At 36.5% G+C, this 15,653-nt stretch overlaps 1 protein-coding gene across 3 annotated transcripts in view; it reads right to left on the bottom strand.

Moving 5' to 3' along the window:
• Positions 1–1,651: 1,651 nt before the first annotated feature.
• Positions 1,652–15,653, bottom strand: part of FZD6 (frizzled class receptor 6) — a 67,624-nt gene continuing 53,622 nt past the window's right edge. For all 3 annotated transcript variants that reach the window (XM_064706389.1, XM_064706387.1, XM_064706388.1), the window contains 5 exons: positions 12,272–12,468; positions 8,419–9,436; positions 5,933–6,081; positions 4,277–4,705; positions 1,652–3,782 (listed from right to left, as the gene is read on the bottom strand). In XM_064706389.1, the coding sequence (XP_064562459.1) occupies positions 3,626–3,782; positions 4,277–4,705; positions 5,933–6,081; positions 8,419–9,436; positions 12,272–12,453 (1,935 nt within the window). In that variant the 5' untranslated portion in view covers positions 12,454–12,468 and the 3' untranslated portion in view covers positions 1,652–3,625. The remainder of the gene's footprint in view (positions 3,783–4,276; positions 4,706–5,932; positions 6,082–8,418; positions 9,437–12,271; positions 12,469–15,653) is intronic.

Raw genomic sequence — 15,653 nt, forward strand, 5'->3', positions numbered from 1 at the left:
ATTTTCATTCTCTTCAGCTACTGCATTTTTCAGAATGCTAAACTTATTCTTATTAAAGAAGTTCAACTTTTCATATTACATTTTTTTCTGTTTTGCTTCGGAATTGCAACTGGATTTGATTGTTTAAACCAAATATATTCTGTATCCTGTAAGGAAAAAGGAGCTACGGTTCTCTGTAAATCAGCTGAAGAGCTGTCAAAGAAAATTGTGTGATATTTCAGCTTGTTAGTACTCCACCACTGAATTGTTGGGGTTTTTACTCTAAAAAAAACCAGGAAGTTTTAAATACTGCAGGGTTTTGTGGTTTTTTTTTCTTCTCTAGTAATAACACATTTAAAATGTTACAAACATTATTCTGTTTATCTTTTAAAACTTAGACTTATTTTTTCAACTATATGCATAGATTTATGCTCTAGGTAAAGTCTAACCCGGTTTTCACCAAACATATTTAGAAAAATAGAGCAGTAAGATACAGTATAAACAGCATGTACCATAAAAGTATCATATTGGTAATTTCAGGTGCTGTTTATTTCACAAATCAAGTATTATTAGATATGCTAAATTTATCTTGTCCTTTGAAAGATTTTCTATGCAACCTGAAAATCAGTGCAATGCATAATTTGAACTGATTTATGACATCTTAATTCAGAGAAAGACTCTTTGGCACACATAATTCCTGGTTTGGAGAAGCTGTCAGTATCCTGCAGTCTAGCTTCTTGCAAACAGTGGCAGCAAACAAGAGTAAAATGGCTGTATCAGTGCAAATAGCTGGATTTACAGTACATCTTCCAGAAGACTGCAAGCCTCCATTAAACAACCTCAGCTGATGGAGATCAGCTCCCTTCTTCCCAGGGAGAAGTCATTCTCACAGGTTCAGAAACGCCCTTTGAACATGAATGGTTTAACTTCATTCAGATAACAAGAGGAAAGCAAATAAATACCTTTTGTTAGAGAAGCTGCTTATGAGATTCTGCACTGCCCCTCACCATAAGGCAGTCAGGCTCCCAGGCCCTCACTCATCTCCGTGCCCCTTTTCTCTCAGTTTCCTTCTCCTCATCACTGCTGTGAGCATTCAAACAGAACTTTAACTTCCCATTCATTGCTCGGGTACTTGGTGGTTAAAGCACCCAGAGAGGTCACAGCCTCTTTGCCTGCAAGGATCATCTGGGAATTCCAAGTCTGTTTTTTCTGGTGCAGCTGCCCTGGAACACACAAAGTGCTACAGTCTCAATCTACCACTGATGAGTTTCACTGCCAATGTTTGGATTATTGCTTCGTATCTCACACTTCTTTGATAATTTACCTATTTTTAAGCCCACAGTATTGTTATAAGTTCAAAATTACTTTATTTTTTGTAGAGCAGTTACCACAAAAGGAAATTTTTTTCAGAGCTTCCTAAAAAGGGGGAATAGCACTAAAAATTAAAAATCAGTATTTTAAGAAGATGGCAGCATGGGCAGTCTGGAAATACACATTCTACATAATCTAAAGGGGGTCTTTAGAGGTCATGAAAGAAAAGATGCTGTAAGCATTAGGATGAAAGAACTAGTTCAAGTTCCTCACTGTGTTCATGTGCACAATTCCCAGCATTGTTCTGTCTCAGTTTCTCACACAGGAGAAATAAAAACATTGCAATACTTACTAACTCACACAGCCCTACTAAAAAATACTTGTGTTTTACATGCAAAAATACTACAGTAGTGGGTAGACCAACAAACATGCCACATGTAGTTACTGAGAAATATCCACTCAGAAGCTCTTACTATACAACAGCATATTTTATTACTAACAAATACAGTAAAAACTACTGAACATGTGTATAAAGTTACCTGGTTACAAACAGAAGTAGAAAAATGAAGGGTATTTAGTGCACCTTTTCACGGGAGGTTTTTCATATCTTACTGTCCACTCAGTAGCAAGAATTCTGTGTACTTTTAATGGGAAAATTCTAAAAGAAAGAGCATATCCGATTGATGGCAATAAATTACAAATGCTAAAATGCAGATACTGTAATATAAAGGTAAAGAAATTTCATTTTTAATGCATGATGGATAAAACAAATAACTTTGGTTTATCAGAACCGTAGTTCCTGTTGTTTCAGCACTTACATGTCCTTTGTACCACACAATTTTCATTGTTCAATGCATCACCATGAATGCTGTCCCAGCTCACAGTAAATTCTCTGCCTAATACCATAACATTGAGACATATTACTGGTCAAATGCAAGATGCTGGGCAGTTTTACAAAATGCACTGACATTTAGGTTTAGAAAACAGCAAAATCTGTCTCGAAATTATCTCAAGTAACAAATCCCATTGGCTCTTAAAAAAACATTGACTCAAAGTCAGACAATGAAATTGTTATCCACATCAGCAGTACTTGCTCCTGAGAACCACCTAGCATAGGAAAGGCTATATGTATTAAGGCCTTTTTGATTTAGAGAAAATATATTGCTGTAGCATAATAGAAAATTAGGCTTTGTAGAAAATTAGGCTTTGGAGGAAAGGTACTAAGGCTGTCTTCTCTGTAAATAGATTGTTAAAGAAGCCTGCATATTCATAACTCACCAGTTATTTGCAGCAGTTATCTGCAAGATATTTCTTTATAGCATTTTTAAAAAAATGAAGTTACTCACATAGAAACAGCATGAGATGAGCTGTCACTGCAGCTCAGGACAAAAGCCCCAGGCCTGCAGGTCAGGCTGTGCCCACTGAGCCCAGGAGTCTGAGGTGTCCCTTTGTCACCATGCCCAGGATCACCAGGCCAGGAGAGGCTCCAAGAGGCATTTTTCTGAGACAGTGCTGCACCTTCTGCAGCATCCCTGCAGCAGGGCCTGCCTCACCCCAGACATCAGTGCACGGTATGGGTAAAGGTCCAGCCTGCTTTTCCCAGAACTGTGTCACGTTGGCTGATCACCAGGGGACTGCTGGCTTCAGCAACACCCTAAGGGGAGCACGGGAACTTTCCCAAGTTTGTACAATACATACAAAACAGCAGTTCTAAAGATTGACCTTATGCAGTTACTTATTTACAAAATTAATTTTTATGTACAAAAGAAACTGCTATAATTTCAGATTCCCTTTCATATTCAGTGTACAAGCTACCATAAACCAGTGCTATAATTGATACAGCATGATGTATAATTTAGAGTGTTTAGAAATTTGTGCATCACTTACTTAAGTGATACTGTTGTATAAGAGACAGTAAAAAAAAGAAAAAAATTAACAAATTTTGAAAAATATTGAAGAGGCTGATGGAATTTTATACCTTGAGAAGTAACAGTGCTTTTGAAGCATTATTTTAATGCAATTCATCACAAAGTGTTCTTTATATAAGGAATAGTATTTGTCTCTCATCTTTTCCTTACATTATTGCCATGTCCTACAGAACTTCAATTTCCATTAGTCCTGGACAGGATTAAATACAGTACATTATTGCTAGCTGTCCCCACGACAAAACATAGATTTTTAAGTGCAAAGCAGGATATATGTGTTTTTTAATAAGGCACAGAATATCCATTATTTCCAGTGTAACAAAGAACTCATGTCAGTTTTATACAATGCAAATGTTCATATAAATTTTCAGTCTTATGCAATACAAATGTTGATATATATTTTCAATCTTTCAAGGATTGGAACTGTTTCCTGAATCCAACTCTCTTCTGGTGTCTGAAGCTGAGTAGACGAGTAGTGATATGGAAGGTGACTGTGGGACATCAGGTATTTGGGAACAGCTCCTTTGCAGTGAAGGAGATTCACTAAAATCATTTTTAGGAGTTATTCTGTAAGTAAAGAAAAATAAAAGACAGTAAATTTTAAGCACGGTTTAATTTCCATTACACTACTCAAAAAAAAAGAGTAGTGAAATCATAATATATATATATAGATATAGATATATATTCAGCTGTATGAATGCAGTACAGTTCTGTACACTTTTCCAAGCCTACAGTCATCATTGTTCTTTTTCAGACTCATCACCTCTCAAAGTGATTGCAGTGCAGACACAGGTTTCTTGAGGGTCACTGTTCAGCAAGGCAAGAATATCATACACGCTGAAGCTCCAGCACACAATGCTTAAAAAGAAAAACCCTACAAAAATACAAAACAGCCCAGAGGCTAAACACACATGGCCACAGTCTGCAAGTTCTCTTGACAGCTACTGAAGGTCAGGTGCATCTTGAGAGTACCCTGATTCTTCAGAGAGAAGAAACAGAACCCTTACAGAAACAGTGGTAATATGCAGAAACAAAGAAAATACTGAGTTCAGGAGCCTTACCTTCCTTCACCTACTCTCTTAACACTCTCAGCCAAAGTACCCATGTGGCAGGTGCTGTCTGCTTTGTTTCTCCTTTCCAGCTGATCCACGGTCAGTTTAGCACTGGGGAACATCTGATCTCCGCTGGTTTCACCTTCCTCCACTCTTCTGGCAGATGCTCCATCTGCCTCCATCTCCTTCTCAGATGTCTCTGGAGAGCTTTTAATTTCTGCCACAGTTTCTTGGCTCAAGTAATCATGATTAGTGATTGCTACTGCAGAAGTTCCATGATTTGTTGTGCCACCTGTACTGGTCCCCATTGACTTTGAAATGACTTTCAGTCTGTGTGAAGTTGACTTGTAGTGCTTCTTTTTATGTTTAACTTTGGAATTGTGCCTCAAGAAAAATTCACATGATTCTTGCAGCACCCTTCGACTCTCGCTAATTGGACTGGAAGAGAGTACAAACACATCACTGAACAAAGAGGATAATGTTAGCTATAATATAATAAAGAGTAGCACACAAAACCTTGAAAGAATAGCAACCAGGGATGCAATCTGAGCTGGGTGTTAATGAACAAAGGGAAACAAATTGTATGTGAAAAGAGGAGGAAAAATCATAATGGCTCCAAAGTAACTGTCTGTGGAACAAATAAATAAAGCACATTTCTATATTTCTTACTTCTGCAAATAGGTCCAATGACTACAGTGAATTAATGATCTACTAGAGAGAAAAGAAGAATTAGCTCATAAGCAGTTGCATTACCAACTTTATATAGAGCCAACCTCCTCCAAATGAAAAAATATTAGCATTGTAAAAATAACTTCATTATTTTTAAATCCTTGTAGCTAAAAGCAATTAACATCTGAAACACAAGCAAAAATTATACAGGAAATGGAAAAAGAGGAGAGAGGGAAAGGAAGCTATAGATTCACCATTGAGGAATGGAGATGTAAAATAAAAAGAGCTTAGAGACTACTGCCTTGGGAAAACCAAAGAAACAAAATTATCTAAAGCCACACTATCATTTATAAGTAACAGATAATCTGAAAAGAAATAATTAAGACATAAAAAAGAATTGAAAAAAGCAACAACTATAAGAAAAGGAGACAAAATTTATTAGCTATTTAAATCCACAGATATAAATTTACTTAAATTAGGTAATGAAACTGAATTCTTCTGTTTAATTAAAAAAAAAAAGGAACACTAGATTAATGCAATAAAAGTGGTAGTAAGGAGGGTTCAATGAATATTAATTTCAAAAGAAGACAAGCCTGGCAGAGGAGAACAGAGAATATTATTACTGCATGACAGTAAACGTAGTACTAAGTACTGTGTCAAATGAAGTGGTCACAACACATGAAAAGAACTAAACTGATGGCTGAAATTAGCTTTCTTCCTTTGACTGTGAACCAAATCTGTATTAGCCAACACACTTTCTGCTCTACAAAAGAGAAATCAGCAGAGGAAAATATTTTCTGTCTTCTTGAGACTGTTGTTAAAGGGTCACTGTGTATTTAAAACTTCCCCAGATTCCAGTGGAATTCTGCTGATTCCCAAAGCAGCATTTATAGTCTGAGGACAACATTTTGATTATCTGAGCTATATATAAAAATACATGTCTGAAAGGCAAATTTAAGTATACGCTTTAAAAAACAGAGAAAAAAAAATTCTTACTCTCTTTTGCGGTTTCTGTTGAAGAAATTGGCCCATTCGGAGCAGGTCTTTTTACTTCCCACCCAGAACACTGGAGATATGCCAACAATTAATGTCAGCAAATATTTCATCAGAAACAAAAATATTTCTGGTCTTGCTAGTGCCTTTGCCTAGAAGATAAAAAAATTTAATAAATGCAAAGAAGAAAATATACTCATTGATTTATTTTTTAAATGAAGAAAACAAATACATTTCTTAAACGAGAGACTTTCTCCTTATGACTGTTGCTCTTTGTTGAGGCTTGTGCTGTGGACAAACATCAGACATGTACAGACAAGTCAGATGTGTTCAGCTGAATATACACACAGAAGAGATCTGCCAGAAGGAATTATTTTTCTTTTAAATTTAAAGGAAAGGTAATTTGGGGAGTAATAGTATTAGTAAAAATATTCTCCAGAGGCAAGCGTGAAAGATTTATCCCTTCAACTTAAAAGAAACAATAAGTGGATCACAGAATGGTTTGGGTTGGAAGGGACCTCAAAGATCATCAACTTCCACCCCAGCTGCCACAGGCAGGAACACTCCCACTGGACCAGGCTGATCAAAGCCCCATTCCAGCCTGGCCTTGAACACTTCAGGGATGAGGCATCCATAACTTCTCTGGCAAACCTGTTTCAGCGCCTCTCCACCTTCAAAGTAAAGGATTTCTTCCTAATATCTTCCTAATCTAAACTTACTCTCTTTTCAGTTCAAAGCTGTTCCCCCGTGTCCTGTCACTACACGCCCTTGCAAAAAGTCTCTCTTCCTCTTTCTTGTAGGCTCCCTTCAGGTACTAGAAGGATTAGTTGGGAGTTAATCTGATTAGACAGCATCTTCAAGGAGCTGCAGAGAACTACACAGTAGCTGTTTATTGCAAAATTAATCCACCTATTTGCAGAGCTGTATCATCGGAGCTGAGACATTTAACCCAGTGGGAGATCATTATCTTCAGTTGTCATGCTGCAAGTTTAATTTATGCCATTTGTTTTATCTGCTAAACCCATCTAGCAGATGGGTCTATGAAAGCAACTATTTTTGTTAGCCAGGTAACATAAGCTACTTCAGTTTTTATTTAGTTTTCATCTGGCAAATGTAACAAAAGTCTACAAGCCAGCTCAGATAAGCCAAGGCCAAGCACACCACTTTGAGCTATTCCACAATTAGCACACACTATCATAGGGACAGATCCCACAAAGTAGATCTTTGTGTAATATTCAATGTTGATATTTCTTCCTTCCAATGGGTTAATTAAAGGCTAAAAATACATACTCTGTGTTATTTTGCCAAGCTGTTATATTAAACACCACAAAACAAATTTATTGATTATTTTTAAAGCATAAAAGTCTTGTTTTCAAACTTGTATATTCTGAAGCATTTAGGTTTATATAGAGCTCAGAATAAAACCCACTGAAGTCAAAATACACTTGTTAAGAAACAGCATTGGAAGCCAAAATAACCAAGTTGTCTGTGAGCTGTGCTACTCTCAGCCTACACTGACCTCAATCCAGAGGATACTAAATGGTGTTTAAGAATGAAAAAGGTCAATCCTGATCATTCCATTATGCCTGTATTTCTATTCCTCATTTTTAATGATAGTTTATTCCAGCAAAAAAACATAGTTGGGAAGTGTAATGCAATGAAAGATGACACAAGACACTTGCATTTTTAGTGATGCTGTCTTCTTATATATTTGTTCTTAAATGGAAAGAAATAATATTTGTCAGTATACAAAACTACCTGCAACTGCAGCAGATTTAATCTACTGAACATGGGCAGATTTCATTTAAAAGTCTTTCCAAAGAAGTTGGATTTTAAGAGGCAAATATTAAACACAACCACCTCCACAATTTTAGTTGAAGTTTTTTTCTTTATCTGCTTTTTTTTGTTGTTGTTGTTTTTTAATAAAGAATTCTTTGCATTTCTGAAAATCAGCCTGCAAACTACAGCTATTGTGGAAAAAACATATGGGAAATTTGTTCTATAATTTCACATGGTTTACACTTCTATACTTTAAAGAAAAAAAAAGTGATTCTAAATCTGTGGTTATAAGCAGCACTTAAAAACCAATTTAGTCTAGATTTTTAAGAATCCTTATTTCAGCTTCAACTAAAATTGATGAAAATTCAACTTAAGTACTTTGATACTGAGCTTGGCAATGAAGTACTAAGCCAATGCTTTCAGAAACAAATATTGTGAAGAACAACCCTCCTCCATCACAATTTCTAACATGAAGTTCAAAGATCATAAAAAGCTATATATTCTGTTAGAGCTGCAAGTTGAATTTAATTGCTGAATGCTACCAATTAGATTAAAATTTTCAAAGCAAAAATAATATTCCATTGTTTTTTGACTTAAAAAGGAACTAATCACTCCATGTTTTTGAACTGATTACTCACTGCATGGCAGATACGCATAAGTTTTTGCTAATTAACTTTACAGTATTATTTATAAAGGAAAACGTTACTTGCCTGGTAAGGGCAAGGAATATGGTACTGGTCACAGTGGTCAAACACCCAAGTGGTTTCCCAGATTTTCCGATTCACCAGTTCATAAACGTAACATCCAAGAAGGGCTACAAGAGGCACCAAGTACAGCCCACTGAAAACCCCAATGCGGATCATGAACTTCTTGAGCTTCTCCTGGTTCCTGCCGTCGTGCTGAATGACCTGCCGCACGTGGTTCAGAGAGATGATGCCGGCTAGGAGGAGAGAGAGACCGAAAAACACACAGAGGCACAGCGGCAAAAGCACGAAGTACAGCGAGGCGTCCAGGTCGTAGAGACCCACAAAACAAACTCCACTGATATTGTCCCCTTCCACTTTGTTCATTGCAAGGAGCATAATGGTTAGAAAACCAGGTATTCCCCAGGCAACTGCATGGAACCACATGGCCTTCTGTGCAATCGCTTCACAGCTCCATTTTCTTCCCGCTGCAAGGAACCAAGTGATGGTCAGAATCACCCACCATATAGTTCCTGCCATGGTGAAAAAGTACAAAACCATGAAAAGGACAGTACAGGCTTTGTTTTGGGAGCCAAGAACAACCGTTTCACCAATTTCTAACTTCTCATCTGCCTCATTACAGGCAGTTCTGTTCCCAAGTAAAAATCCAATAAAGTACATTAGAGAGACTATGCTGTAACAGACAGAATAATAGATGATTGGTCTCTCTGGGTATCTAAACCTTTTGACATCAATCAGAAAAGTTAGGAACGTGAACAGTGTAGCACAAAGACAAAAGATTGAAACTATTCCAATAAAACTTTTTGCCACATCCAATTCATAATTCTTGAAGTACATATTGGGACATGGGGGTGCACACTGATCAATTCCTAGAAACTTGTAGCCTTGTCCATTGGTAGTGTGTAGGTGTCGGGGACACCAGAATCCATAATCCCTTCGGATTTGGCTTGGGGTCTTCTGAGTTCCATGTACATTTGTGGTTACAGCAGCAGTGGCAGGAGCAGCCTCATCACAATTGATTAACCTGAATAAGTAAAGAGAAGAGGAAATATCTCAATAGCCCTCATTCTCAACTAGAATTGATGCCTTAGGTTTTAGCTTTTATATTTTTCAGACTCTGTACTGCTTTAGTGTGTAGTTCTGAGCTTCATATTATGAGATGGTAAGCCCTCTTCACAGAGCAGCTAGACAAAAACAATTCCTTTCCTGGCTTGGAACCAAAGATAACTACCCAAATTTCAGGACAAGAGCATAAACAACGTGGACTGAAGAGAGAAAAACAAGAAGGGTGAGACTTCATAACCTAAAGCTAAAATTGGACAATTAACTCCAATATGCTAATGGACCAGAACTCATAAAAGTGAGAAACTTCGTGACCAGTTGTCCATTTTGTGACCATTTTGGGTTCATCTTGGGTGTAGCCCTGGCTGGGCTCTTGTGCTACCCAAGGTATATCCATTGAGGCCTTGTAATAAATACCTGCTTTATTCTTTAACTCTGTCTGGTCTCTGTTCTATGTCAGCCTTGATAAGGCATCAGAATCACTTCTTATAAATATGAGAAAAATCTGATCCTAAGCACTATTAAATTTTATAGATGATGCAAATGTGAAATTATGTGAAAAAAAAATAAGATGACATTATAAAATCCAAACTTCAACTATCTCAATTTCAGAAGATTTCAATTGCATTTAACTATTGCTCTCTAGCTGTTGGTTTATAATTTATGAAACACTACTCAAATTGCAATCATTCTACACTTTAAAATTATTATTATGTAAAATTTTACATATGTAGATAAAATATTTACAGTACATATTTTAAAAAAAAAATTGATAACTTTGTGACAACAAAAAATCTTGTGAAAGTACAAGCTTCCAATTAAGGAAGAAGACAGACATCATACTTGATGACTAGTACATAATTATTAGAATTTTTTGCGTTGTACTGCTATTTCATTACCAACAATAAACAACCTAACTGAAAAAAGAAACCTAAGTAGAAAATGCAAGCACTGTCAAAATTATTAGTATTGTCACAATTTTCTAGCGCTGTGCTGTTGATTTAAAAACTGCTCCAAGGTTTAACTGGACACAGGATGTGATCTTTTTATAATACTACCATATTAGTAGTGCTGGATGTATCTTCAAATAAGATTATATAGCTCAAGCAGGTAAGCATTTACTCAAAATGGGGTTGATGGTCACATGCATTCCAAGTTTAAGTGTACGTTCAAAGGAACAAGTTTTGCATTCTAGCTTTTAAAGTGAAATTCTGTTACACTGACACTCTTTGTCAAACACTATTACAAGAGCCTCTCAATTCAGTATCCAAGCTCAGCTCCAGCTAAAAACTCCTTCAGTTCTGTGGTTTACTGCCTATCATGCTGTCCAACTAAATCCAGACTCATTGTTAAGAAAACTGATTCTATGGCAGATTCTCTCATTAACCACAGGCTGGAGCAGTGCATGTGGAAAGAGAGTGAACTTGATTCACTCATTGTCCTAATCAGCTCCATGTTCATCTGTAAGAATACAGAAGTGTGGACTCCAGTATTCCAGTTACATGTTCACACCAGCTCCTCTTCCATGGGCTGCAGAAGCAGGATCTCTGCTGCTCTAACAACATCCTGGACTTCTCAGAACATGGACTTTCCAGTATTGGCTACCAGGGAGGTATCACTTCACATATGAACAGGAAAGGTTCATTTTCAGTAAATGATAACAGTATTAAAATAATTTGAAGTTGCACTGAATCCTGCAAAAAACATCATTTGATTTAAAATGTCATTTTAAAGATACATTGAATAATTGGATTCACTTGTAATTGTCATACTTTTTCAAAACAATCCTTGAAGATATCTGCTGGCTGAGGGGAACTATTGTCACATAGAACCCCACAAAAGATGGGAGAAGTTAATGCCTTCTTGTCTTAAAACTCCACAACTTCTATTTTTCTGCAGAACTATGGGAAATGGCATTAATGTCACTTGTCACAATGACTGCAGTACTGATTTCTACCAGAAGTCATCCTCAGGACAACTGTCCCAGCTCTCCCTCAGCCCCACCACAGATTAGCAACTGCTAAAAATTGAGTTTCCAGTCTCTGCTCCTTTCCTGCACCTCTTGACTGGATGTGTGTTAACAAACAAAAAAATCTGGCCTTAATCATTTATAAATATCCACAGTTGGAGGTCATAATCTCAAAAAGACTGCATTGGAGTGTTTCCAGTGGTTTCCATTTAAAATATATAGACATCTTTTCCCCAAATGAAGTATTAATTGTTCTCTATCACGTGAACACCTTTGAGGAAAAGGTGACACTTCAAAAAAGGGAGTTTCGGCAGGCAGTACAGGTAAAGCAACACAAGACTAGGCTGGCATATTTAAACAGTTAGGAGCAACAGAAGGTTTCTACCATGCAATGTTCTGGGTCTGTTGAAATACAGAATATTCTACATTCCACTATCCTATGAGCAGTTACTTCTAAAACCCCTAATAAAGTAAGCATGATCATCCCTAGTTTAGAGATCAGAAACCAAAGCAAAATCTCTGCTGTAACATTTAATATTTTAAACTTTCAGAAATATACAGCGAAAAAGCTACCTCTTGCCAGGATGTGATTATTGAAAACCGCCGTAGAGCTTTGTTGCAAAAACTGTCACAGGCAGAAAATGCAGGTGATAATTTGAATAACAAAAAAGTTTTAATAAAGAAATGGACCCGTGCACAAGCACTGCAGGGTCAGCATACTAAGGAAATTACTGTGAGGTGATATTTAACAGTCTGCCTCAGATTTTCAACTCAGTTTGTGTGAAACATGAAAATACCACTCCCACCACCTGTCAATATGAAAAATACCTGGTACATTCCAGCTCTTCAGGCCATGCAATTCCAAAAGTGTCCATCAACTGCTTACAGTCAGAATACACTTTCTCACAGAGGCTTCGACAGGGGTGAATCACGTGAATCTGATCTAGGCAGGCTGGGACAAAGGCTCTGCACAGAAATGTGTGGACGTCTGGTGAACAGTGAAGATTCATAAGAATAAGGAAAGGCTACAGGGAAGAAAAAGGCTTTGGTTAGCAATTTTTAAAAGATAATTCAAAGCATCAAAACTAACTTTCATCACTAGGGCTTACATTTAATCCTATGTAGGTTTTGAAAAAATACTAGAAAATAGTGTTTGTTCAGCAGTTCTGAAAAAGCAAAACCCACTGCCTTGAGTGGCAAGAGGCTCTGTTGGCACTTCCAGCCCAGCCCTTGTCCCTGGATCTTGGACAAGAATCTTTGTATTTGGCTATCCAAACTTCATTTTTCCTATGTGACAACTTTAGAAATCTGAAAGGTATTATGAATGCCCAAGATATTTAAAAATAAAGTAAAACATTGAGTTTCTTTGTACACCAGTCAGCTTCTAAACAAATGCCCTGAGGTTTTCCAAGGTGTGTCTGTTCCTGTAGTTCCTGTTAGATTACATTTTCAGTCCTAAGTGGTGTGATATACTCATCTCTCACGCTAATTAAATTTAGGGCTTTTTTTTTTTTTTTTTTGTTAATGAGGTCTAAACATTATTTCTCATTTTTAAACGTCTCATTTAAAATCTCTCTCAACATGACTGAGAATTTCTTTGCCAGGATTATCAAGTACCAGGCAGTGAGTAACTGATGACTGTTCTTACTAAAGAATTCATAGAATCAAGTTTAACTTTTTCTGCTCAATGCATTCAATTGCTTATTCACAGTCAGACAGGCTTTCAAGTAAAAAACCCCAGCCTTTCCACTTTACATTTTCTCAGCTTTATTGTTAGGGCAAATTATTTTGCCCAAAATACTACTGTATGTGCAAATGTTATGTGTGATGTTAACAGGGACAGTGCATGCAATTTTCAAAGTAGGCCAAGCTTTTAGTAAGATTTTTGTTTAGTAAGAATTTTACTTAATTATTTGCCATCAATATTTATGTCTTTCAAACATTCAACCAATGGCTATAAAAGGAAAGATTAGATTGAGTCCAGAACAGTATCCTTACTTTTTTCTAGCTTTTAAGCATTGCATATCTATCTATCTATCTACCTATCTACCTACCTATCTCTCCTTACTCAAGAAGCAAGTCTTGCTACTGAACATGCAGTTTAAAAGAAAAGACATTGCTAAATAAAATTCCCTTACAAAATGGAATACCTACAAGTCCTTAAAGGACCTTGGTAATAAATACAGGAATGTATGGGGAGGAAGGAAGAAGATAAGGCAGAACAAAAATAACACACAAGTTCTTCATGACAAACCAAAAACTGCTGGCAGTACCCTTCAGAGCACTCCAGCTGTGTGCTGCATCTGCACAAGCCATTACAAGAGTCACACATTAGTTTGACCCCCTCTCTGAATGTCTCCTCTTGAGCTGCCTTTGCTGGAACCCAAGATTTGAGTATTTCATGACAAGGACAGAAGTGCAGTTGTGGTATACTGTGTTCCAGTTCCATAAATTGGATTATTTCCTAAAGTCTGCATCGCTTCAGATGAAAAAAGTACTCAGGAGTTTACCTTAAATGAAACAAATTCCCTTTGCATAATTATGATGCTTCTTTTCTTCTCAATTCTTAATTTGTATTTGCTCTGGTCTTCCTGGAACTTAGGATAAACAACATAGCCTGGGTATTCATATTCAATTGCTACAGAAATTGAGTTTATTTTTGACATTGTCTTGCAGAATTTGTCTTGATTGTTCTGAATTCTTCCTTTTTGTCACTCACAGTTCATCTCATTCAATAAGAAGTAAAAGTCATTTTCTAGATTTCTAAATTTTGGACTACCAGCCAAAAACTTTTTCATCAATTTTATCTAGAAAAGTAAAGATTTTTTTAAATCTCAGTATTTATATCAATGAAACTGAGTTTACCTACAGTGATATTTCACCAACTATTTTTATAAGCAACTTGACAGTTTCTAAATAGCATTTTCCAATACAGATAATAGGCTTACATATTTTAAGCCGGCTCCTTTGATACAGAAAATGAGCATGAAGAAAACATCCAGAGAAGAAAGTCAGGACATAAAACCAACCTCTACCACTCTAACAGAGTTTCTGTCATATGAAGCTACCTAAAAGCTAAAATAGCACAAAAATCACAACATGTATAATGATATTGTATATTACAGGCAGATAATGAATGACAAGCAAGAATAAAATGTTTGCATTTGCATAAAGAGTTTTACTAAAACATGTGGTCATTGTCTAAACACTCATTTAAAGAGTATATTTCATTTAAATGAAAAACCACCCTAACAGATAAATTTAAAAATTTTTAGGAAGAATGCCATGTTTAGCCTATAATGTAATCAGAGCAGTATTCCAAGGACTTGGCGACCAAGAGTAACTGTCCTTACAATATTTCTTTTATTTCTTTCAGCTTGCTAAAAACATTTACCTTCTGACACTTGAAAGTATGAGCACAAGAGCAAGAAGTTTGATGTTCTGAAAACACAAGCTGACCTCCTGAGTCAGACCATTCAGCTGGACACCTCATTTTCCCCTGGCTGGTAGCAAGGGGGCTGTAATAAGACAAGCTGACATCTCTTCCAGTTTCCTACTAGCAAGGGTTTAGGAAACATGCTGCACATTGCAACATAACTACTGTGTTGAGAAGAGTGACAAACCTTTCTTCCTAAAATGCATCTTCTCCCTTTTTCAATCATTTATGTTTGAACCCTTTGTTAAATACTACAGCAATAAGTTGTCCTGCATAATTTAAACAGACATTGGTAAGAAAATACTGCATTTTATCTGCTTATTGTAACTCCCAGTTTTGCAGCCTAATGTGTGTTTTGACAAACAGGTAACAGATTGCACTATACTTTTTCCTTTCCATTTTGTCTTCCTGCTATAATTTTTATAATACATTTATATATTAGTATAGTAAAGCTTTAAATTTTGATTTCTGCTCCTTTTCATAGTATACTTTGTCTTCTATTTGCCTTGACTAAATTTGAAGACTGACATCACATTTCCAGTGACAACAAAGACTTTCTGAGTGACAGTAACTGGTAAAATACTATGCCCACCCAACTAGTACAGATAGTGGGTGTTACTCTTCCCCCATATTTATTACTTGGCGGGTTATTTTCCCCCAAACTTATTATTCTGCATTTCCCCATCCTAAATCACACCTATCATTTTATTGTCCAGTTGCTTCTAGAACATGATCTCTCTGCAATTCTTTCATCCCATTTTGTTTTCTCAGCAA

Source organism: Zonotrichia leucophrys, chromosome 2 (genome assembly GCF_028769735.1).
Source record: "Zonotrichia leucophrys gambelii isolate GWCS_2022_RI chromosome 2, RI_Zleu_2.0, whole genome shotgun sequence".
Lineage (NCBI taxonomy): Eukaryota > Metazoa > Chordata > Aves > Passeriformes > Passerellidae > Zonotrichia > Zonotrichia leucophrys.